Source organism: Gasterosteus aculeatus, chromosome 9 (assembly GCF_964276395.1).
Source record: "Gasterosteus aculeatus chromosome 9, fGasAcu3.hap1.1, whole genome shotgun sequence".
Taxonomy (NCBI): domain Eukaryota; kingdom Metazoa; phylum Chordata; class Actinopteri; order Perciformes; family Gasterosteidae; genus Gasterosteus; species Gasterosteus aculeatus.
In genome coordinates, this window is record NC_135696.1 from 1525618 (window position 1) to 1551583 (window position 25966).

Below are 25966 nucleotides of genomic sequence, written 5' to 3' on the forward strand. Positions count from 1 at the left end.
TGGATTTTTGATGGCATTGTCTTGATCACAGTTTTCTGATGTCTCTCTTCCCCACTTCATTTGTCCCTTATGTTCTTTACCCTTTTTGGTTTTGACACTTTTTAAATGAAAAAAGATGATGAATCTGAATCAACCGAGACGTTCTCCTTGAGAAATAACCAACCTCTTGACCCTGCAACCCTCGCAAGTCCTGACATTCTCTCAGACATTTCGGACGTCCGTTCATCTAGCATTCCAACGGCAGAGCAAATGGAGCACTCATTATATGACGGGAGAGCCGGAGCCACAGGGTTGGAAGAAAAAGCGCATTCGGCCATTGTGTTCAAAGACCGGTTGGAAAAGGTTGAAGGGATTCAAAGAGGTAGCGTGGGTGAAAGTAGACCGGTACAACGACATGATGCTACAAGAGAATACAAGTGTGTTGAAACAAAGTCTCCCACAGAGGTCAGAGAAATGTCAGGAATGCTCTCCCACCCGAGCATCGACATGGACCAATACCTTGAGGAGAGTTCTGTAGTGACATTTGTTTCTCTGGAAGACCTTGTTCAAGATACATTTGAACCGGTCGTTGTAAAGCGCGACGAGAAACGTCGTCCCCCAAACATAAAGAAACCCATTAGAAAGAAACTTCGAGACAGACAGCGTTCTGGATGTAGTAGCTCGGAGGGTGAGCTTGAAGGGATGAGCTCTGAAGAGTCTTTAGATGGTGAGGTGGTTCTTAAGGAGAGTGGCCTTTTAACCCCCACTGTTACGGATCCTCCTGCTTCTCCTTCAGTGGTTGAGACACCGATAGGATCAATAAAGGAAAGACTTAGAGCTTTAGAAAACAAAGCAGAAGAGGAAAGAGTGAACAAAGACACCCAAGTGCTAATTCCTCAGGCTAAATATTCTATCGCCAAAAAGAATGAGGCTGACATGCCAGAACTTCCCAGAGTTCCAACGCCCCCTAAATCCCCTGGATCTCAGACAGAGAGACTAGAGGAAACCATGTCTGTTAAGGAACTGATGAACGCATTTCAGACTGGACAGGACCCATCAAAAAGTAAAGCCGGCCTTTTTGAGCACAAAGCAGTGGCTCCTTCTTGTATTTCAACATCGATATCTGAACCAGGAGATTCTGATGAGTCACAGAGGACAGAACAAAGTCCTATGAACGAGGCAAACTCTCCAACCCAAACTCAGAAGCTCACAAGTCTCTATCGAGAGACTGATACCAACAAATCGGAGGCTCGACCTGTACGCTTAATTACCGATAACTCAGAGGAATCACAGTTAATTTCACATAGTGCTTCTTCTGGGAAGAGAGTCAAATTTGCTGATGCAATTCAGTGTGACGACGGAATTGTTAGCCCGCAGGTGCCAGAAAAGGAGACTATGTCGGTGAAGGAGCTGATGAAAGCATTCGGGAATGGGCATGATCCCTTAAAAACTGAAGCCGGTGTGTCTCCTTATATTTCAACATTGATATCTGATTCAGGAGATTGTGAAGAGATGAACATCAGCAACCAAAATGCACCACAAGAACCGAAACGCCAAATCCAAACTCAGAACCTCACCGATTTTCCATCAGGTGATGTCAAGAAATGTGTCCAAACATACACAGAGGATCTGCCATCGGGCTTATTCAGGGATAGCTCAAAGAAATCCCCATTAGTTTCAGGTAGTGCTCCTTTTGGAAAGATGGTAACGTTTGCTGATGCAGCTCAATGTGACGACAGAAGTGTTAGAACACAGGGAGAGACTTCAGAGTTGTCAGAGAAGGAGACTTTGTCCGTTAAGGACCTGTTGAAAGCATTCCAGTCCGGGCAGGATCCCTCAAAAACCAAAGCTGGCCTTTATGAACACAAAGCCGTGGCTTCGTCTTGTATTTCAACATTGATATCTGAATCAGGAGATTCTGAAGAGATAAAGACAACTGAGCAAGGTGGTGCACAGACGCCAAAATCACAAACTCAGAATCTTACGAGTTTCCAACAACAGAGCGATGGCAAGGAACGTTACACAACAGACTTAAGGGGTCAAGCAGTTTGCTTAAATAGAGATAACTCTAAGGAATTACAATTCATTTCAGATTTTTCTCATCTTGGAAAGACCGTAACGTTTGCTGATACAATTCAGTGTGACAATGGAAGCCAACAGAGCCAGGCAACAGAGTTGTCAGAGAAGGATCATTTTTCTGTCAAAGAGCTGATGAGAGCCTTCCAGACAGGGCGTGATCCCTCCGAAGCTCAAGCTGGGCCTTATGAAGACAAAGTTATGGCTTCTTCCATTTCAACACCGATATCAGAATCCGGAAATTCGGAAGAGATACATACGACTGCACAACGGACTGAGCAAAGTCCAGTGCAGGAGCCAAAGTCACAAACCCAAACTCAGAGGATCACAGCTGTCTATCAAGAGGGTGGTGTCCAGAAATATGACGAAACGGACTTACAGGGTCAACCGGGAAGCTTAACCCCAGATGGCTCAGAGAATACACCGATCTTTTCAGATTGCGCTTATTTTGGAACGACGGTAAAATGTGCTGATACAGTTCAAGATGGAGATGTTAACCCACAGAGAGAGGCATCAGAGTTGTCTCAAAAAGACACTACATCTGTAAAGGAGCTGATGAAAGCATTCCAGACTGGGCCGGACCCTTTTAAAAGTAAAGCAGGTTTGTTTGAACACGAAACCAGTGCTTCTTCCTCAACACTGATATCTGAATCATTAGATCCCCAAGAGATACTGATGACTCAACACAGTCCCACACTGGAGCCTACACCGCGATCCCTAACACAAAATGTCACAATTTTCCATCCAGAAAGTGATATTGACATAAGTGGAACGTTGGATTTAGGGTCAGAAACAGTCAACATAATGAGAAATAGCTCTGAGGAATTACAGCTGATTTCAGATATTTCTTATTTTGGAGAAACAATTGAAATTGATGATACAATTCAGTTTGATGATGTAACGGTTATCCCTCAGAGAGAAGTGCCAGACTCTTCAGGAGAGAGCAGGGGGAGGATGCAGTTAGAGGAACCGGTCATGAGCATTGGTAGGAGTTTATCTGAAGATCTGCAGATCAGTCCTAATCGCCGACCTTCTGAGGACTTCAGTGCTGATATAAAGGCTGAGCTGGAAGACAGTCCTGAGTACCAGCTTTTCAAGCAGACCTCTACAGCTGAAGAGGTAAGCAATCTACTGGAGGCACCTGAGGAGGAAACCGTGGCTGATTCTGATCCAAAGCCAGCGTCCATCTCCAGTCCCTCTATAAAAAGTTATATTGGGGACACTTATTTTTCTGAGGATCAAATGAAAGATGATGATCTAAGTCCTGGAAGTCCCAAGCGTGAAGGTATGGCTGAATCCTCAAACACGAGTGTTCATCTTAAGAGCTTTCGTTCCAGCTCAGAGGAGAGCGGGAACCATGAAGGACTCACAGTGACCCATCAAGTGAAAAATGAAATGTACACTTACTCTACTGAGAGAAAAGGGGACCTTGCCATTCAGGACGAGAGTCTCCATGAAGCAAGCAAGGAAAGCCAGACACCTGGTCATGGAAGCAAGATGTTAGATGTGGTCCAAACCGAGGAGCCACAACTTCATGAAGTCCATATTGAGAGGAACACAACTATCCAGGCATCCTCTGCAGAAAAGGATATATCAGGGATGTTGTCCTTACTGAGCAGTGAATTGGATCAGTATCTAAAAGATAGGCCTGTGGCACGTCAGCCACCAGGAGAGGATTTTGTCCAGGAGAAATTTGAACAAACAATATTGACAAAAAGATGTGTCACTGATGAAAATGAAGGAGCAACAGCAACAACAAAAGAAACAAATCATGCACTGACAGAAGAACATCCAATTATGCGGAGGGATGAAGAAGTGGAGAGTGAATTTAAAGAAGAGTTTTTGTCAGAAAATGACTGGAATCAGTGTGAAGAGCCTATGCCTCTAGATACTCGGCCAATCGAGGATGTTAACAGGGCGGGTCGATTAAAAATGCTCACATCTTTTGCTGGTAAAAATAGAGGATTGACAACAGATGGCACAATGCAACAAACCGATAAAGCTGCAACGGATTGTGACGTCACAGGTGAAGAAATTGTGGGGGAAACCAGAGCAACATTGATTGAAGAACACACCAGGTTGGACAGTTTTGCTCTTGGGGATAATATAAGTCGAGGGACAAATCCACAGAGTGGCGTGGTTAAACCCAAAGAAATTACATCACGTTCTGTGACATCGTTCGAAGAAGTTCAACCAGATGAAGATCTAGTCCGTGAGAGCTGCAAAGAAGTTTCTCTGACAAGCAATAATTTGGAGGATGAGATAGGTCTAGAGGCAAATGAACACCTACAAGCCAACGCAGTTGCAGTCCGCAAACTGTCAACAAGTTCTGTATTGGAGACACCATTCCAAGAAGTTTGCATGGAAAGAAAGACACAGAAACCACAGTCTGCCACTGAGAGGGATATGACCGGTATGTTGTCCCTGCTCAGTAGTGACTTAAATCAGTATTTAACAGAAAAGCCCATTGCAATTCAAAGCCACCCAGAAGACGATCTAGTCCGGGAGAGCTGCAAACAAACTATTTTGACACGTGGTGATTGGGATGATAAGACTGATGGACAGGCGAATGAACACATGCAGACCGACATTGTTGGCGTCACAGAGTTGTCCCCAAGTTCTGTATTGGAGACACCATTCCATGAAGTTTGCATGGAAAGAAAGGCACAGCAACAACAGTCTGCAACTGAGAGGGATATGACCGGTATGTTGTCCCTGCTCAGTAGTGACTTAAATCAGTACTTAACAGAAAAGCCAATGGCAATTCAAAGCCACCCAGAAGACGATCTAGTCCGGGAGAGCTGCAAACAAACTATTTTGACACGTGGTGATTGGGATGATAAGACTGATGGAGAGGCGAATGAACACATGCAGACCGACATTGTTGGCGTCACAGAGTTGTCCCCAAGTTCTGTATTGGAGACACCATTCCATGAAGTTTGCATGGAAAGAAAGGCACAGCAACAACAGTCTGCCACTGAGAGGGATATGACCGGTATGTTGTCCCTGCTCAGTAGTGACTTAAATCAGTATTTAACAGAAAAGCCAATGGCAATTCAAAGCCACCCAGAAGACGATCTAGTCCGGGAGAGCTGCAAACAAACTATTTTGACACGTGGTGATTGGGATGATAAGACTGATGGAGAGGCGAATGAACACATGCAGACCGACATTGTTGGCGTCACAGAGTTGTCCCCAAGTTCTGTATTGGAGACACCATTCCATGAAGTTTGCATAGAGAGAAAGACACAGCAGCAACAGTCTGCCACTGAGAGGGATATGACCGGTATGTTGTCCCTGCTCAGTAGTGACTTAAATCAGTACTTAACAGAAAAGCCAATGGCAATTCAAAGCCACCCAGAAGACGATCTAGTCCGGGAGAGCTGCAAACAAACTATTTTGACACGTGGTGATTGGGATGATAAGACTGATGGAGAGGCGAATGAACACATGCAGACCGACATTGTTGGCGTCACAGATTTGTCCCCAAGTTCTGTATTGGAGACACCATTCCATGAAGTTTGCATAGAGAGAAAGACACAGCAGCAACAGTCTGCCACTGAGAGGGATATGACCGGTATGTTGTCCCTCCTCAGTATTGACTTGAATCAGTACTTAACAGAAAAGCCAATGGCAATTCAAAGCCACCCAGAAGACGATCTAGTCCGGGAGAGCTGCAAACAAACTATTTTGACAAGTGGTGATTGGGATGATAAGACTCATGGAGAGGCGAATGAACACATGCAGACCGACATTGTTGGCGTCACAGATTTGTCCCCAAGTTCTGTATTGGAGACACCATTCCATGAAGTTTGCATAGAGAGAAAGACACAGCAGCAACAGTCTGCCACTGAGAGGGATATGACCGGTATGTTGTCCCTGCTCAGTAGTGACTTAAATCAGTACTTAACAGAAAAGCCAATGGCAATTCAAAGCCACCCAGAAGACGATCTAGTCCGGGAGAGCTGCAAACAAACTATTTTGACAAGTGGTCATTGGGATGATAAGACTGATGGAGAGGCAAATGAACACGTGCAGACCAACATTGTTGGCGTCACAGAGTTGTTCCCAAGTTCTGTATTGGAGACACCATTCCATGAAGTTTGCATAGAGAGAAAGACACAGCAACAACAGTCTGCAACTGAGAGGGATATGACTGGTATGTTGTCCCTGCTCAGTAGTGACTTAAATCAGTATTTAACAGAAAAGCCAATGGCAATTCAAAGCCACCCAGAAGACGATCTAGTCCGGGAGAGCTGCAAACAAACTATTTTGACACGTGGTGATTGGGATGATAAGACTGATGGAGAGGCGAATGAACACATGCAGACCGACATTGTTGGCGTCACAGATTTGTCCCCAAGTTCTGTATTGGAGACACCATTCCATGAAGTTTGCATAGAGAGAAAGACACAGCAGCAACAGTCTGCCACTGAGAGGGATATGACCGGTATGTTGTCCCTCCTCAGTAGTGACTTAAATCAGTACTTAACAGAAAAGCCAATGGCAATTCAAAGCCACCCAGAAGACGATCTAGTCCGGGAGAGCTGCAAACAAACTATTTTGACAAGTGGTGATTGGGATGATAAGACTGATGGAGAGGCGAATGAACACATGCAGACCGACATTGTTGGCGTCACAGATTTGTCCCCAAGTTCTGTATTGGAGACACCATTCCATGAAGTTTGCATAGAGAGAAAGACACAGCAGCAACAGTCTGCCACTGAGAGGGATATGACCGGTATGTTGTCCCTCCTCAGTAGTGACTTAAATCAGTACTTAACAGAAAAGCCAATGGCAATTCAAAGCCACCCAGAAGACGATCTAGTCCGGGAGAGCTGCAAACAAACTATTTTGACAAGTGGTGATTGGGATGATAAGACTGATGGAGAGGCGAATGAACACGTGCAGACCAACATTGTTGGCGTCTCAGAGTTGTCCCCAAGTTCTGTATTGGAGACACTATTCCAAGAAGTTTGCATAGAGAGAAAGGCGCATCAACAACAGTCTGCAACTGAGAGGGATATGACTGGTATGTTGTCCCTGCTCAGCAGTGACTTAAATCAGTATTTAACGGAAAAGCCTGTGGTGATACGTTGCCAGACAAAAGAGGAAGAGGTCTATGAGCACTTTGAAGACGTTATACTTACAAAAGATACTGATACATTATTCCCTGAATATAATATTATGTCACCAGATAAAAAAGCAGACTTTGGGAATCTCAATGACAAGGGAGCTATAGAAAGTGGATGGAAGACAACATCCCACGAAGATGAAAGGCCAAAGAGTTTTACACCTGAGGAGGAGGAGGAGGCTAAAAACTCACCAAGTTCACATTTTAGTGACTCAACTGAAGGGGCAGTTGGCATTACAAAGCCACATGTGACAACGGATGACTCCAAGAATGATCAGAAAGATGTTGCAGAGTCAATTCTCAAAATAAACGATTTTTACCAAATAACAAACCGGTTTGACACATTGCAACGTCCCGACAATTTGGGGAACCTAAACACTGTGTTTTCTGGTGACCCAGCTGAAGAGCTTTGTCAACAAGACTCGCTAGAGACAAGTCCTCAAAAGGACGATGGATCTTCAAACAAATCGCCTGATTCCATTGAGCCAAGCCCTACCGGAGAATCCCCTAGTCCAGACTCTCTTGAGGAAAGTCCTACTCTATCAAAAGATCCAGAACCTAAGAGGCCAGCCAAGACAGCTGTGTATGAGGATTATGCATCCCAGCTGAAAGCATGTTATGCTTCTGACACAAACCTGTACACGGATGAAATTGAGCAAGAAGAGCAAGAAAACGCATATGGGATCGTCCAAATGGAAGGTAAGACAAAGGACCTACATTCTTACACAGCACAGACGGAAACCGATGGCAGCACGTATTCCGGCACCGAAATATGTGACAGTGAAAATCTTCAGTTGCTCATAAGGCAAGACTCTCTTGATGAAGATGATATAGAGGATGAGACCATCAGTAGACAGTTCACGCCAGAAGAGGAGATGTTTAAAATGGCTGCAAAGATCCAAACATATGATGAGATGGAACAGGAGGCTAAAATAAAGAGAGACAAATCAGAGGCAGGTGGTCTCAGAAATGAGGAATCTGATCAAAAACAATTTGCACAGCTTGATGCTGAAAATCCACCAGATAAAACACCCAATCAAACACCAGGTAACGAGAGAACTGCAGATCCATTTCAGTTTCAAGAGGGGAAGCTTTTTGAGATGACCAGAGGGGGAGCTATTGATATGACAAGAAGAAGTTTTGATGAAGGGGAAGGATATGCATTTTTTCATATGGACGAACATCCTGTTGATGAGGTTGTGCCAGAGGAGTCTGAGGAATGTAAAACAAAGTATCTAGCTTTAGAGAATAGTGATTATATTTCAGATGCAACCCTTGACGAGATCCCTGAATCAGAATTAACTCATGGTGACGATGACACAATTCCTACTCCCAAACCCAGAACTCTCGTCAAACCCTCAAGTGACAAGTCAGCAAGAGAGATGCCCCTCTCTGAAGCTGATCTTGGTGGTTCCACAGATGTCCATCTTAGTTCCCCAGGTGCTTTGGAGAGACTGACCAACATTCAAAGTGAGGTCGGAAACCTTGGTCTAGGCTACCTAGATTCAACCATAGCTGACCTCCATTCAGCGTACTCCGAGCAGAGCCATGATTCATCAGACTCCTCTCCTGAGGAGGAGGAGGAGGAAGATGAAGAAGACCAGTGCTCAGTTATAGAGATGTCTGTGGCAGAGGCCAGTATCTCAGCATATCATCAGGATCCACCCGCCGCTTTGGGAATGAATGGGAAAGACTCACAGAAATCTCCGCTTGATCAGGTTAAAAGAACAACAGAGAAAAGCTCAACTTTGGATCGTAGGACTAGATCCGAGACTGATAGTGACCCAAAAAAAGCCTCATATGAAGGCTGTAGGAGTCATTCTGACAGTAGTGAACCAACTGACAACTCCACAAAGCAACAGAAAGCTCAGGCAACCTCCGCCTTCTCTCCCCAAAGGAAAGAAATCCAACTCACCGAGACGACTGAAACATCGGTTAGGTCCTCTTTGGATGCTGATTATATGAGCAGCGCTAGTCAGAGTCCAGACTCTGTTATCCCCGCATATGACATTGCGGTCTCACACAGTACTGATTCAGAGGTCAACCCGTTGCCAGGTGTGCAACCATCGTCTGGGAGAGAGGATGTATTTCAGACTAGCCCAGCCTGGGATGCTACGGTGGACACTCAGATGCAGAGAGCCTTCGATGAGCCAGCGTCAGACTGTACTCCAGGTAGGGCCAGAACTACATGAGCTTTTGCTTTCCTATTTCTTCTCCTTGGCAGCCAGAGCCCTCCTCTCTTCCCATGAGCAAAATGCAACCATTATTCATTGTGTTGTTTTCACTTGTTGTGATTTGTCTTGTCCCATCTTTCATTGTGTTTTACTTGTTTGTAATTTGTCTGTGTGTGTGTGTGTGTGTGTTGTGATGGTGTGTATGTTCATAAGTCAATTTCCCATCTGTGTTTGTTGAAATGCATCTCAAGATTGAATGGACACGTTGTTAAAGAAGTTGTCGCTTTAACAATGTTGATGCAGACTTCCATATTGGGATCTGCTCTTCTAATACGGCTTCACTAACAAGCACAATAATAGCAATGCTTTTCCTAATGATTTATAGCATGATGCGCTATTTGTGATCAGATAATACTAGTCTTTAAACAAGTCAACTTATCCTTAAAATGAAAAATCCAACCTTTGTGTTATCATCCATGAAGACATCGCATACCCTCATTTCATCTTTGAGTATTACAGCCGATAACATAGAATCTTCAGGAAATTGTAGATCTATACTTACAAAGTATATTACCTTGAATGGTACCTGCAACGTGAGAAAAGCATTACTTTGAGATAAACAGGTAGTAGTACTATACACCTTAAACTATATTAACGATGTCCAAATATTATGTTTGGCTCTGACGGCATTTTTTAGTAGATTGGCAGGATGATGCTGACCGGAAAGAGGAGACGTTGGCTATCGTTGCAGATCTTCTTGGCTTCAGCTGGACTGGTGAGCTGTCAAACAATGCAATCACTTTGCAAGTATTTTCTTTGGATTGGAACTGATGTATTTGTTTGCAGGACTGGGAGAATAGCTAAGAATGAATCCATCTTCTGGCAGAGAAACGCACATGTTGTGGTTAATTCTTTTTTAACGTTCTAATCCCTTGTTCATTCTAGAACTGGCAAGAGAACTGGAATTCAGTGAGGTTGATATCCAATTAGTGAGAACAGACAATCCTAACTCCCTCCAAGAGCAGAGCCATGCCTTGCTGCAGCGCTGGGTTGAGCGGGAAGGCAAACATGCCACAGGTACATTGTGTGTAGGTCTGACAGATTTGAAGACATTGAACACATCTCCTGTGCAATTCAAATTCAAGACAATCGTACGTTTGAATCTTTTAATGTTTCTTTGGTGTTTTTGTTGAATACTTTTTAAAGTATAATAACGATTGATTAATCCTTCCACAGAGGATTGTCTGATTAAGAGACTGACCAAGATCAACCGCATGGACATCGTCCATCTTATTGAAACGCAGATGAACAAGTCGGTTCAAGAGCAGACATCTAGAACTTATGCAGAGATAGAGAAGACACTGGATCACAGTGAAGGTACTAACATCCCCAACAGTCAACTATGCAAAGACCATGCTGTATTTGTGTGTCTGTTGGCACTCCCAACTCCTCATGTGTGTTTTTCAGTGTCAGTAGCCCTATCTTTAGTGCAAGATGATGCAGACAGCCCCAGAGTTGTGCGACGGGTGGAGTCCGACCGCAGACCACCCCCAGCTGTTTCTGAAGAGGACCTCTCCGTTGCTTCCCTGCTCGATATTCCCTCTTGGGCAGAGCCTGTTGGACACACCCTCTCCGACAGCATGCATGCTGACCTGATGGAGGAGCTTGAGATCCCACAGTTAGTAGTTTAATTGATTTGAAGAAACAGGTGTCACATGCAAGGAGATTGCCTATATGTACCCTGTGCCCATTGTGTGTGGGTGTTGCCCTTAAGTCTTGTTAGGTTACCGCTTTGACACCAATCTATTTTGTAAGTAAAGTAAATCAATCGGCCTGCGTTTGACCTTTGGTGAAACGCGGAAGTATAATTCAATATCAACGGTGTTCTTGACTTACTATTGTTGACAATCATATCATCGAAGTCATACTTACTGACCATGCCTTCCTTTTGTGTTACAGTGAATTGAACCCTAACATGTGGACCTCTGAAGATGTAATTACAGAGGAAACTGCAAGTTACGACAACTTACATGAGCAAGTAAGTAGGCTTGCTACTAAAAACGAATCAGCACTGGGGAGCCAAGTAACTCAAGTTTCTGACCAAGAACTGAAAAACCAGCAAGATGGCAGCAGTGATGAAGTTCATGTCCCCATGCTGTTACAAGGTGGCACGCAGTGTCAAGTCCAACATGTCTGCAGCCAAAGCTTAACGTTGAAGCAGTGTGGTTGTGAAGCTGAAATTCTGAAGTCACCATCATCTATATCTATCGATGACTTTGGTTTGAGCCTATCGGAGTCAGACCAAGCTGAGCCTGACTTCAATGCGCTTTGTGATGAAATATTCTTTACACCACAGTATGCAGACACAGCTAAAAATCCGATCCTGTTCGACCAATCTACTCTGGCCATGCCTTGTTGCCTTGGTGTGAACATGGACTTTGAACCTTTCGAGTCAAGCCAGAGTGAAAATACAAAATCCCACGGTTACAGTGATGGTTATCTGCAAAACATGCCCTTCATTGATGATTTGATCGAACCTATTATTGCTATAGCCAAGTACAGCTTGGTGAAACCATTCGAAATGAAGGTACCAAACACCAATTTGCTACACAATCTGACAAGAGGCCATGCTCCCATGGCTTGTGACTCAACTGATTTCAACCAACTCGTACAACAATTACTTGAGAAAGATGTAACATTATGTTGCACTGTTGTAGAGAACAGCCCTTTGACCCCTAATTCTTTGGCAAATGACAAGCAATGTGGCTCTTTTTTAGCTGTTGATGAAATGGGTATGTTCCCTGTGAAGCCACGGTTATTAAACAACCCCGTAAGTAGACAATTGTCCCCCGAATCTTTCATGCCGATCAGTACTTACAGGGCAACGTCCCCTGACACTCTTCTGGGGGGGAAACGGGTATTAACTGAAGAATTTCCAAATATGTTGGATAGCAGTAGAGCACTCTCAGCAAGGTCTCCTTGTAGTTCACAAGATGTTACAATTAATTTCAGTGAAAATGAATTTGACCTCAGTCAATCAGAAACAAATGCATGTGCCCCACTGTTTGGTTTGAAAGATTTTCCTACAAACTCCATTCGTTCTGAGTCATTTGAGTATTGGAAAGACATCAAGCCACTGTCCCCTGACTGTCAAGTAACTAAATATAGTTTACCTATACAGGAAAGTTTACAGAAAAAGAGTGATTTCGGAACATTCTCACCAGTGACATCAGATATCAACCCTGATAAGTTTTCAGATTGCCGACCATTCTCACCAGATTCACAGACTTCTCAGTGCAGTTTCTCATTTCTTGAGCTCTTGCTCTCAGAACCTACACGCAGCCAACTTATGAGTCAATATTGTGATTATTATTTACTATATTCAGGAGGTAATCCACTCTCTGAACTACTTACCTCAGCTCCTTCCACAAATGAATACAATGAATTGGGGCAGGGGAGGCTGTTGACATCAGAATCACAAGCTTCCGATCACTTGCAATATTTTATAAATAATCCTTTATCACTTCTTAATGAATGTTTGGATAAAGAATGCACGGATGCACCAGATATATTGATCAGTTATGTAAAAGCCGAAAAACGGGAATCTGAAACCGCACATTCAACCGTCAAAAATCTTACACAAGCAGATGTCAAAAGCACCCAATTTGCAGATTCAGAGTGTTGGAGTCAAACATTGTCATCTGAAATACCAAAACAACAGAAAGGTATTAATCCATCGTTCCTTGATTACTGGTTTTCTAAGTTTGAACCACACTTACCTGAAAACATGCCATCCCAATGTCTGTTGAATAATGATTTAACAAACATTGCACAAGAATCCTCAGAGCACGATGAAATGCAAGATTCCGATAATTTGTATTGGTCGAAAGATTCATCCAAAAGACACCCGTGCTCAGATCATAAAAGCAACAAACAATTATCAGAAACCTGTCAAGGGCTCAAACAACCACCTACATCTGGACCAATGGTCTTTGAACTGGTGACTAGACCAAAATGCATTTTAAAGTTTACAAATAACTTTGCTCCAATGTCAAACTCGGAAAGAGTTTTAATTAGTGCTGGAAACAGTGAGGGTAAATGTGCACTTTTTGAGGATGGCTTAAAAAGAGTACGGAAGTCCCCTGAGTCAAGATCAGCATTGGAAGAGCCAGAGAAAGATTTATTCTGTAAAAAGACATTAGATGAAACCGGAAAGACTTCTCCAAAGTTTGCGTCCTTCCCTGAATCTGGTTTGTCATATGAACAGTTTTCTTTGTCTTCTCAAATCACATTTGGCCAATTGAAGAGTCAACATTGTAACTATTACTTACGGTACTGTGGAAGATGCACTGACTTGTCATCAAACAGTGTTTCGAGACACATCAGACCAAAGTTTGTGCAGTCCCATCAGTCAGACATTGAACAACATCAACTATTTAGTATAAGGGAATTGTCACCCGAATTCATGACTTCAGATTTTTGGATCCTGGAGGACTGGTTAACAGACTTCGGAGCACCCTCCCCAGAATCTGTGACTTCTCAACGTCCACATAGGCCCCTCTCTCCTGATTCACCGGTTCCTCAGTTCCAATCTTTCCCAATCCATGACAATGTTGAACTGTCTAGGAACCAATCGTGTACACCACAATCAACATTTTCGGATTGGGAAGGTAATGATTTTTCTTTGGAGCCCCGGTTTGATGAAACCCGACCAGAGTCCCCACAGTCATCTTCATCAGTCTTTGAACTGGACAAAGGCTTGAGTAACAGGGCTTTATCCCCGGAATCCATGTCTTCCGATTTTGACTATTCGCTCCTGCAGGACTGGCTAGCAGACTTCAAAGGATCCTCCCCTGAATCTGTAGTTTCAGTTGAACGTCACGCTTTTTCTACATCCATGACATTCAATCAGATTAAGGGTCAACATTGTACCTATTATTTACAGTATTCTGAAAGTAGACCAGTATCACCGTTTTCAGCACTGTCAGATGTTGAGCACCCTGAACCTGAGCTAGAGCAATTGTTTGATGGCAACAGACCCGAGTCCCCGGATTCACTTATTTTACAAGTAGATGCTAAACAAACAGGTATGAATACAACCGCGGCCCCATCATATCCCTCTGGAAGACCTTTTACATATGCAGATGCTGTGCGGGGCATTTCACATGACAAACCAGGAGACGCTTCTTTGGCTTGCAAACCGTTTGAGTTCATGCTTATCAGCCATCCATTGGTGTCGTCAGAGACGGAGTCCACTCACTCCTCCGTAGAGGACTGGCTCACCAATTTAAGACCAGCATCCCCCGAGTCAGTGGTGTCTCAAAGTGATGGTAGGCACCTCTCACCTGATTCACCTGTTCCTCAGTTTGGATCTTTCCTGAACAGTTATGCTCTGGAACCTTCGAGGTACCATTCCTTTACACCACAATCAACATGTTCAGACTGGGAAGGCACTGACTTGTGTCTTGAAACCCTGTTTGATGACACCAGACCAGAGTCACCTAAGTCAGCTTCATCAGGCTTTGGAACGGACAACTTCTTTAATAGTGGTGCTTTGTCCCCGGAATCTGTGTCCTCCGATATTGACTATTTGCTCCTACATGGCTGGCTAGCAGATGTCAGAGCATCCTCCCCTGAATCTGTGGTTTCAGTTGAACGGCACGCTTTTTCTACATCCATGACATTCAATGAGATGAAGGGTCAACATTGTACCTATTATTTACAGTATTCTGAAAGTAGACCAGTATCACCGTTTTCAGCACTGTCAGATGTTGAGCATCCTGAACCTGAGCTAGAGGAATTGTTTGATGGCAACAGACCAATGTCCCCGCAGTCAAGTTCATCAGACGTTGAACTACATCAAGAGTTTAGTATAAGTGCATTGTCTCCAGATTCTGTGTCTTCACATTTGGGCTATTTGCTCCTTAAGGACTGGTTAACAGACGTCGGAGCATCCTCCCCAGAATCTGTGACTTCTCAACGTCCACATAGGCCCCTCTCTCCTGATTCACCGGTTCCTCAGTTCCAATCTTTCCCAATCCATGACAATGTTGAACTGTCTAGGAACCAATCGTGTACACCACAATCAACATTTTCGGATTGGGAAGGTAATGATTTTTGTTTGGAGCCCCTGTTTGATGAAACCCGACCAGAATCCCCACAGTCATCTTCATCAGTCTTTGAACTGGACAAAGGCTTTAGTAGCAGGGCTTTATCCCCGGAATCCATGTCTTCCGATTTTGACTATTCGCTCCTGCAGGACTGGCTAGCAGACTTCAAAGGATCCTCCCCTGAATCTGTAGTTTCAGTTGAACGTCACGCTTTTTCTACATCCATGACATTCAATCAGATTAAGGGTCAACATTGTACCTATTATTTACAGTATTCTGAAAGTAGACCAGTATCACCGTTTTCAGCACTGTCAGATGTTGAGCACCCTGAACCTGAGCTAGAGCAATTGTTTGATGGCAACAGACCCGAGTCCCCGGATTCACTTATTTTACAAGTAGATGCTAAACAAACAGGTATGAATACAACCGCGGCCCCATCATATCCCTCTGGAAGACCTTTTACATATGCAGATGCTGTGCGGGGCATTTCACATGACAAACCAGGAGACGCTTCTTTGGCTTGCAAACCGTTTGAGTTCATGCTTATCAGCCATCCATTGGTGTCGTCAGAGACGGAGTCCCCTCACTCCTCCGTAGAGGACTGGCTCACCAATTTAAGACCAGCATCCCCCGAGTCAGTGGTGTCTCAAAGTGATGGTAGGCACCTCTCACCTGATTCACCTGTTCCTCAGTTTGGATCTTTCCTCAACAGTTATGCTCTGGAACCTTCGAGGTACCATTCCTTTACACCACAATCAACATGTTCAGACTGGGAAGGCATTGACTTGTGTCTTGAAACCCTGTTTGATGACACCAGACCAGAGTCACCTAAGTCAGCTTCATCAGGCTTTGGAACGGACAACTTCTTTAATAGTGGTGCTTTGTCCCCGGAATCTGTGTCCTCCGATATTGACTATTTGCTCCTACATGGCTGGCTAGCAGATGTCAGAGCATCCTCCCCTGAATCTGTGGTTTCAGTTGAACGGCACGCTTTTTCTACATCCATGACATTCAATGAGATGAAGGGTCAACATTGTACCTATTATTTACAGTATTCTGAAAGTAGACCAGTATCACCGTTTTCAGCACTGTCAGATGTTGAGCATCCTGAACCTGAGCTAGAGGAATTGTTTGATGGCAACAGACCAATGTCCCCGCAGTCAAGTTCATCAGACGTTGAACTACATCAAGAGTTTAGTATAAGTGCATTGTCTCCAGATTCTGTGTCTTCACATTTGGGCTATTTGCTCCTTAAGGACTGGTTAACAGACGTCGGAGCATCCTCCCCAGAATCTGTGACTTCTCAACGTCCACATAGGCCCCTCTCTCCTGATTCACCGGTTCCTCAGTTCCAATCTTTCCCAATCCATGACAATGTTGAACTGTCTAGGAACCAATCGTGTACACCACAATCAACATTTTCGGATTGGGAAGGTAATGATTTTTGTTTGGAGCCCCTGTTTGATGAAACCCGACCAGAATCCCCACAGTCATCTTCATCAGTCTTTGAACTGGACAAAGGCTTTAGTAGCAGGGCTTTATCCCCGGAATCCATGTCTTCCGATTTTGACTATTCGCTCCTGCAGGACTGGCTAGCAGACTTCAAAGGATCCTCCCCTGAATCTGTAGTTTCAGTTGAACGTCACGCTTTTTCTACATCCATGACATTCAATCAGATTAAGGGTCAACATTGTACCTATTATTTACAGTATTCTGAAAGTAGACCAGTATCACCGTTTTCAGCACTGTCAGATGTTGAGCACCCTGAACCTGAGCTAGAGCAATTGTTTGATGGCAACAGACCCGAGTCCCCGGATTCACTTATTTTACAAGTAGATGCTAAACAAACAGGTATGAATACAACCGCGGCCCCATCATATCCCTCTGGAAGACCTTTTACATATGCAGATGCTGTGCGGGGCATTTCACATGACAAACCAGGAGACGCTTCTTTGGCTTGCAAACCGTTTGAGTTCATGCTTATCAGCCATCCATTGGTGTCGTCAGAGACGGAGTCCCCTCACTCCTCCGTAGAGGACTGGCTCACCAATTTAAGACCAGCATCCCCCGAGTCAGTGGTGTCTCAAAGTGATGGTAGGCACCTCTCACCTGATTCACCTGTTCCTCAGTTTGGATCTTTCCTCAACAGTTATGCTCTGGAACCTTCGAGGTACCATTCCTTTACACCACAATCAACATGTTCAGACTGGGAAGGCATTGACTTGTGTCTTGAAACCCTGTTTGATGACACCAGACCAGAGTCACCTAAGTCAGCTTCATCAGGCTTTGGAACGGACAACTTCTTTAATAGTGGTGCTTTGTCCCCGGAATCTGTGTCCTCCGATATTGACTATTTGCTCCTACATGGCTGGCTAGCAGATGTCAGAGCATCCTCCCCTGAATCTGTGGTTTCAGTCGAACGGCACGCTTTTTCTACATCCATGACATTCAATGAGATGAAGGGTCAACATTGTACCTATTATTTACAGTATTCTGAAAGTAGACCAGTATCACCGTTTTCAGCACTGTCAGATGTTGAGCATCCTGAACCTGAGCTAGAGGAATTGTTTGATGGCAACAGACCAATGTCCCCGCAGTCAAGTTCATCAGACGTTGAACTACATCAAGAGTTTAGTATAAGTGCATTGTCTCCAGATTCTGTGTCTTCACATTTGGGCTATTTGCTCCTTAAGGACTGGTTAACAGACGTCGGAGCATCCTCCCCAGAATCTGTGACTTCTCAACGTCCACATAGGCCCCTCTCTCCTGATTCACCGGTTCCTCAGTTCCAATCTTTCCCAATCCATGACAATGTTGAACTGTCTAGGAACCAATCGTGTACACCACAATCAACATTTTCGGATTGGGAAGGTAATGATTTTTGTTTGGAGCCCCTGTTTGATGAAACCCGACCAGAATCCCCACAGTCATCTTCATCAGTCTTTGAACTGGACAAAGGCTTTAGTAGCAGGGCTTTATCCCCGGAATCCATGTCTTCCGATTTTGACTATTCGCTCCTGCAGGACTGGCTAGCAGACTTCAAAGGATCCTCCCCTGAATCTGTAGTTTCAGTTGAACGTCACGCTTTTTCTACATCCATGACATTCAATCAGATTAAGGGTCAACATTGTACCTATTATTTACAGTATTCTGAAAGTAGACCAGTATCACCGTTTTCAGCACTGTCAGATGTTGAGCACCCTGAACCTGAGCTAGAGCAATTGTTTGATGGCAACAGACCCGAGTCCCCGGATTCACTTATTTTACAAGTAGATGCTAAACAAACAGGTATGAATACAACCGCGGCCCCATCATATCCCTCTGGAAGACCTTTTACATATGCAGATGCTGTGCGGGGCATTTCACATGACAAACCAGGAGACGCTTCTTTGGCTTGCAAACCGTTTGAGTTCATGCTTATCAGCCATCCATTGGTGTCGTCAGAGACGGAGTCCCCTCACTCCTCCGTAGAGGACTGGCTCACCAATTTAAGACCAGCATCCCCCGAGTCAGTGGTGTCTCAAAGTGATGGTAGGCACCTCTCACCTGATTCACCTGTTCCTCAGTTTGGATCTTTCCTCAACAGTTATGCTCTGGAACCTTCGAGGTACCATTCCTTTACACCACAATCAACATGTTCAGACTGGGAAGGCACTGACTTGTGTCTTGAAACCCTGTTTGATGACACCAGACCAGAGTCACCTAAGTCAGCTTCATCAGGCTTTGGAACGGACAACTTCTTTAATAGTGGTGCTTTGTCCCCGGAATCTGTGTCCTCCGATATTGACTATTTGCTCCTACATGGCTGGCTAGCAGATGTCAGAGCATCCTCCCCTGAATCTGTGGTTTCAGTTGAACGGCACGCTTTTTCTACATCCATGACATTCAATGAGATGAAGGGTCAACATTGTACCTATTATTTACAGTATTCTGAAAGTAGACCAGTATCACCGTTTTCAGCACTGTCAGATGTTGAGCATCCTGAACCTGAGCTAGAGGAATTGTTTGATGGCAACAGACCAATGTCCCCGCAGTCAAGTTCATCAGACGTTGAACTACATCAAGAGTTTAGTATAAGTGCATTGTCTCCAGATTCTGTGTCTTCACATTTGGGCTATTTGCTCCTTAAGGACTGGTTAACAGACGTCGGAGCATCCTCCCCAGAATCTGTGACTTCTCAACGTCCACATAGGCCCCTCTCTCCTGATTCACCGGTTCCTCAGTTCCAATCTTTCCCAATCCATGACAATGTTGAACTGTCTAGGAACCAATCGTGTACACCACAATCAACATTTTCGGATTGGGAAGGTAATGATTTTTGTTTGGAGCCCCTGTTTGATGAAACCCGACCAGAATCCCCACAGTCATCTTCATCAGTCTTTGAACTGGACAAAGGCTTTAGTAGCAGGGCTTTATCCCCGGAATCCATGTCTTCCGATTTTGACTATTCGCTCCTGCAGGACTGGCTAGCAGACTTCAAAGGATCCTCCCCTGAATCTGTAGTTTCAGTTGAACGTCACGCTTTTTCTACATCCATGACATTCAATCAGATTAAGGGTCAACATTGTACCTATTATTTACAGTATTCTGAAAGTAGACCAGTATCACCGTTTTCAGCACTGTCAGATGTTGAGCACCCTGAACCTGAGCTAGAGCAATTGTTTGATGGCAACAGACCCGAGTCCCCGGATTCACTTATTTTACAAGTAGATGCTAAACAAACAGGTATGAATACAACCGCGGCCCCATCATATCCCTCTGGAAGACCTTTTACATATGCAGATGCTGTGCGGGGCATTTCACATGACAAACCAGGAGACGCTTCTTTGGCTTGCAAACCGTTTGAGTTCATGCTTATCAGCCATCCATTGGTGTCGTCAGAGACGGAGTCCCCTCACTCCTCCGTAGAGGACTGGCTCACCAATTTAAGACCAGCATCCCCCGAGTCAGTGGTGTCTCAAAGTGATGGTAGGCACCTCTCACCTGATTCACCTGTTCCTCAGTTTGGATCTTTCCTCAACAGTTATGCTCTGGAACCTTCGAGGTACCATTCCTTTACACCACAATCAACATGTTCAGACTGGGAAGGCACTGACTTGTGTCTTGAAACCCTGTTTGATGACACCAGACCAGAGTCACCTAAGTCAGCTTCATCAGGCTTTGGAACGGACAACTTCTTTAATAGTGGTGCTTTGTCCCCGGAATCTGTGTCCTCCGATATTGACTATTTGCTCCTACATGGCTGGCTAGCAGATGTCAGAGCATCCTCCCCTGAATCTGTGGTTTCAGTTGAACGGCACGCTTTTTCTACATCCATGACATTCAATGAGATGAAGGGTCAACATTGTACCTATTATTTACAGTATTCTGAAAGTAGACCAGTATCACCGTTTTCAGCACTGTCAGATGTTGAGCATCCTGAACCTGAGCTAGAGGAATTGTTTGATGGCAACAGACCAATGTCCCGGCAGTCAAGTTCATCAGACGTTGAACTACATCAAGAGTTTAGTATAAGTGCATTGTCTCCAGATTCTGTGTCTTCACATTTGGGCTATTTGCTCCTTAAGGACTGGTTAACAGACGTCGGAGCATCCTCCCCAGAATCTGTGACTTCTCAACGTCCACATAGGCCCCTCTCTCCTGATTCACCGGTTCCTCAGTTCCAATCTTTCCCAATCCATGACAATGTTGAACTGTCTAGGAACCAATCGTGTACACCACAATCAACATTTTCGGATTGGGAAGGTAATGATTTTTGTTTGGAGCCCCTGTTTGATGAAACCCGACCAGAATCCCCACAGTCATCTTCATCAGTCTTTGAACTGGACAAAGGCTTTAGTAGCAGGGCTTTATCCCCGGAATCCATGTCTTCCGATTTTGACTATTCGCTCCTGCAGGACTGGCTAGCAGACTTCAAAGGATCCTCCCCTGAATCTGTAGTTTCAGTTGAACGTCACGCTTTTTCTACATCCATGACATTCAATCAGATTAAGGGTCAACATTGTACCTATTATTTACAGTATTCTGAAAGTAGACCAGTATCACCGTTTTCAGCACTGTCAGATGTTGAGCACCCTGAACCTGAGCTAGAGCAATTGTTTGATGGCAACAGACCTGAGTCCCCGGATTCACTTATTTTACAAGTAGATGCTAAACAAACAGGTATGAATACAACCGCGGCCCCATCATATCCCTCTGGAAGACCTTTTACATATGCAGATGCTGTGCGGGGCATTTCACATGACAAACCAGGAGACGCTTCTTTGGCTTGCAAACCGTTTGAGTTCATGCTTATCAGCCATCCATTGGTGTCGTCAGAGACGGAGTCCCCTCACTCCTCCGTAGAGGACTGGCTCACCAATTTAAGACCAGCATCCCCCGAGTCAGTGGTGTCTCAAAGTGATGGTAGGCACCTCTCACCTGATTCACCTGTTCCTCAGTTTGGATCTTTCCTCAACAGTTATGCTCTGGAACCTTCGAGGTACCATTCCTTTACACCACAATCAACATGTTCAGACTGGGAAGGCACTGACTTGTGTCTTGAAACCCTGTTTGATGACACCAGACCAGAGTCACCTAAGTCAGCTTCATCAGGCTTTGGAACGGACAACTTCTTTAATAGTGGTGCTTTGTCCCCGGAATCTGTGTCCTCCGATATTGACTCTTTGCTCCTACATGGCTGGCTAGCAGATGTCAGAGCATCCTCCCCTGAATCTGTGGTTTCAGTTGAACGGCACGCTTTTTCTACATCCATGACTTTCAATGAGATGAAGGGTCAACATTGTACCTATTATTTACAGTATTCTGAAAGTAGACCAGTATCACCGTTTTCAGCACTGTCAGATGTTGAGCATCCTGTACCTGAGCTAGAGGAATTGTTTGATGGCAACAGACCAATGTCCCCGCAGTCAAGTTCATCAGACGTTGAACTACATCAAGAGTTTAGTATAAGTGCATTGTCTCCAGATTCTGTGTCTTCACATTTGGGCTATTTGCTCCTTAAGGACTGGTTAACAGACGTCGGAGCATCCTCCCCAGAATCTGTGACTTCTCAACGTCCACATAGGCCCCTCTCTCCTGATTCACCGGTTCCTCAGTTCCAATCTTTCCCAATCCATGACAATGTTGAACTGTCTAGGAACCAATCGTGTACACCACAATCAACATTTTCGGATTGGGAAGGTAATGATTTTTGTTTGGAGCCCCTGTTTGATGAAACCCGACCAGAATCCCCACAGTCATCTTCATCAGTCTTTGAACTGGACAAAGGCTTTAGTAGCAGGGCTTTATCCCCGGAATCCATGTCTTCCGATTTTGACTATTCGCTCCTGCAGGACTGGCTAGCAGACTTCAAAGGATCCTCCCCTGAATCTGTAGTTTCAGTTGAACGTCACGCTTTTTCTACATCCATGACATTCAATCAGATTAAGGGTCAACATTGTACCTATTATTTACAGTATTCTGAAAGTAGACCAGTATCACCGTTTTCAGCACTGTCAGATGTTGAGCACCCTGAACCTGAGCTAGAGCAATTGTTTGATGGCAACAGACCTGAGTCCCCGGATTCACTTATTTTACAAGTAGATGCTAAACAAACAGGTATGAATACAACCGCGGCCCCATCATATCCCTCTGGAAGACCTTTTACATATGCAGATGCTGTGCGGGGCATTTCACATGACAAACCAGGAGACGCTTCTTTGGCTTGCAAACCGTTTGAGTTCATGCTTATCAGCCATCCATTGGTGTCGTCAGAGACGGAGTCCCCTCACTCCTCCGTAGAGGACTGGCTCACCAATTTAAGACCAGCATCCCCCGAGTCAGTGGTGTCTCAAAGTGATGGTAGGCACCTCTCACCTGATTCACCTGTTCCTCAGTTTGGATCTTTCCTCAACAGTTATGCTCTGGAACCTTCGAGGTACCATTCCTTTACACCACAATCAACATGTTCAGACTGGGAAGGCACTGACTTGTGTCTTGAAACCCTGTTTGATGACACCAGACCAGAGTCACCTAAGTCAGCTTCATCAGGCTTTGGAACGGACAACTTCTTTAATAGTGGTGCTTTGTCCCCGGAATCTGTGTCCTCCGATATTGACTATTTGCTCCTACATGGCTGGCTAGCAGATGTCAGAGCATCCTCCCCTGAATCTGTGGTTTCAGTTGAACGGCACGCTTTTTCTACATCCATGACTTTCAATGAGATGAAGGGTCAACATTGTACCTATTATTTACAGTATTCTGAAAGTAGACCAGTATCACCGTTTTCAGCACTGTCAGATGTTGAGCATCCTGAACCTGAGCTAGAGGAATTGTTTGATGGCAACAGACCAATGTCCCCGCAGTCAAGTTCATCAGACGTTGAACTACATCAAGAGTTTAGTATAAGTGCATTGTCTCCAGATTCTGTGTCTTCACATTTGGGCTATTTGCTCCTTAAGGACTGGTTAACAGACGTCGGAGCATCCTCCCCAGAATCTGTGACTTCTCAACGTCCACATAGGCCCCTCTCTCCTGATTCACCGGTTCCTCAGTTCCAATCTTTCCCAATCCATGACAATGTTGAACTGTCTAGGAACCAATCGTGTACACCACAATCAACATTTTCGGATTGGGAAGGTAATGATTTTTGTTTGGAGCCCCTGTTTGATGAAACCCGACCAGAATCCCCACAGTCATCTTCATCAGTCTTTGAACTGGACAAAGGCTTTAGTAGCAGGGCTTTATCCCCGGAATCCATGTCTTCCGATTTTGACTATTCGCTCCTGCAGGACTGGCTAGCAGACTTCAAAGGATCCTCCCCTGAATCTGTAGTTTCAGTTGAACGTCACGCTTTTTCTACATCCATGACATTCAATCAGATTAAGGGTCAACATTGTACCTATTATTTACAGTATTCTGAAAGTAGACCAGTATCACCGTTTTCAGCACTGTCAGATGTTGAGCACCCTGAACCTGAGCTAGAGCAATTGTTTGATGGCAACAGACCTGAGTCCCCGGATTCACTTATTTTACAAGTAGATGCTAAACAAACAGGTATGAATACAACCGCGGCCCCATCATATCCCTCTGGAAGACCTTTTACATATGCAGATGCTGTGCGGGGCATTTCACATGACAAACCAGGAGACGCTTCTTTGGCTTGCAAACCGTTTGAGTTCATGCTTATCAGCCATCCATTGGTGTCGTCAGAGACGGAGTCCCCTCACTCCTCCGTAGAGGACTGGCTCACCAATTTAAGACCAGCATCCCCCGAGTCAGTGGTGTCTCAAAGTGATGGTAGGCACCTCTCACCTGATTCACCTGTTCCTCAGTTTGGATCTTTCCTCAACAGTTATGCTCTGGAACCTTCGAGGTACCATTCCTTTACACCACAATCAACATGTTCAGACTGGGAAGGCACTGACTTGTGTCTTGAAACCCTGTTTGATGACACCAGACCAGAGTCACCTAAGTCAGCTTCATCAGGCTTTGGAACGGACAACTTCTTTAATAGTGGTGCTTTGTCCCCGGAATCTGTGTCCTCCGATATTGACTCTTTGCTCCTACATGGCTGGCTAGCAGATGTCAGAGCATCCTCCCCTGAATCTGTGGTTTCAGTTGAACGGCACGCTTTTTCTACATCCATGACTTTCAATGAGATGAAGGGTCAACATTGTACCTATTATTTACAGTATTCTGAAAGTAGACCAGTATCACCGTTTTCAGCACTGTCAGATGTTGAGCATCCTGTACCTGAGCTAGAGGAATTGTTTGATGGCAACAGACCAATGTCCCCGCAGTCAAGTTCATCAGACGTTGAACTACATCAAGAGTTTAGTATAAGTGCATTGTCTCCAGATTCTGTGTCTTCACATTTGGGCTATTTGCTCCTTAAGGACTGGTTAACAGACGTCGGAGCATCCTCCCCAGAATCTGTGACTTCTCAACGTCCACATAGGCCCCTCTCTCCTGATTCACCGGTTCCTCAGTTCCAATCTTTCCCAATCCATGACAATGTTGAACTGTCTAGGAACCAATCGTGTACACCACAATCAACATTTTCGGATTGGGAAGGTAATGATTTTTGTTTGGAGCCCCTGTTTGATGAAACCCGACCAGAATCCCCACAGTCATCTTCATCAGTCTTTGAACTGGACAAAGGCTTTAGTAGCAGGGCTTTATCCCCGGAATCCATGTCTTCCGATTTTGACTATTCGCTCCTGCAGGACTGGCTAGCAGACTTCAAAGGATCCTCCCCTGAATCTGTAGTTTCAGTTGAACGTCACGCTTTTTCTACATCCATGACATTCAATCAGATTAAGGGTCAACATTGTACCTATTATTTACAGTATTCTGAAAGTAGACCAGTATCACCGTTTTCAGCACTGTCAGATGTTGAGCACCCTGAACCTGAGCTAGAGCAATTGTTTGATGGCAACAGACCTGAGTCCCCGGATTCACTTATTTTACAAGTAGATGCTAAACAAACAGGTATGAATACAACCGCGGCC

General features: G+C 44.7%; 1 protein-coding gene across 19 annotated transcripts in view; it reads left to right on the forward strand.

Moving 5' to 3' along the window:
- The window catches only part of ank2a (ankyrin 2a, neuronal), a 71119-nt gene that overhangs the window by 31071 nt on the left and 14082 nt on the right, over window positions 1-25966 (forward strand). For 13 of the 19 annotated variants that reach the window (XM_078080019.1, XM_078080026.1, XM_078080024.1 and 10 more), the window contains 6 exons: window positions 116-9361; window positions 10061-10138; window positions 10309-10440; window positions 10600-10740; window positions 10831-11041; window positions 11323-11401. In XM_078080019.1, the coding sequence (XP_077936145.1) occupies window positions 116-9361; window positions 10061-10138; window positions 10309-10440; window positions 10600-10740; window positions 10831-11041; window positions 11323-11401 (9887 nt within the window). The remainder of the gene's footprint in view (window positions 1-115; window positions 9362-10060; window positions 10139-10308; window positions 10441-10599; window positions 10741-10830; window positions 11042-11322; window positions 11402-25966) is intronic. The other 6 variants (XM_078080031.1, XM_078080033.1, XM_078080035.1 and 3 more) reach the window with 3 other exon arrangements.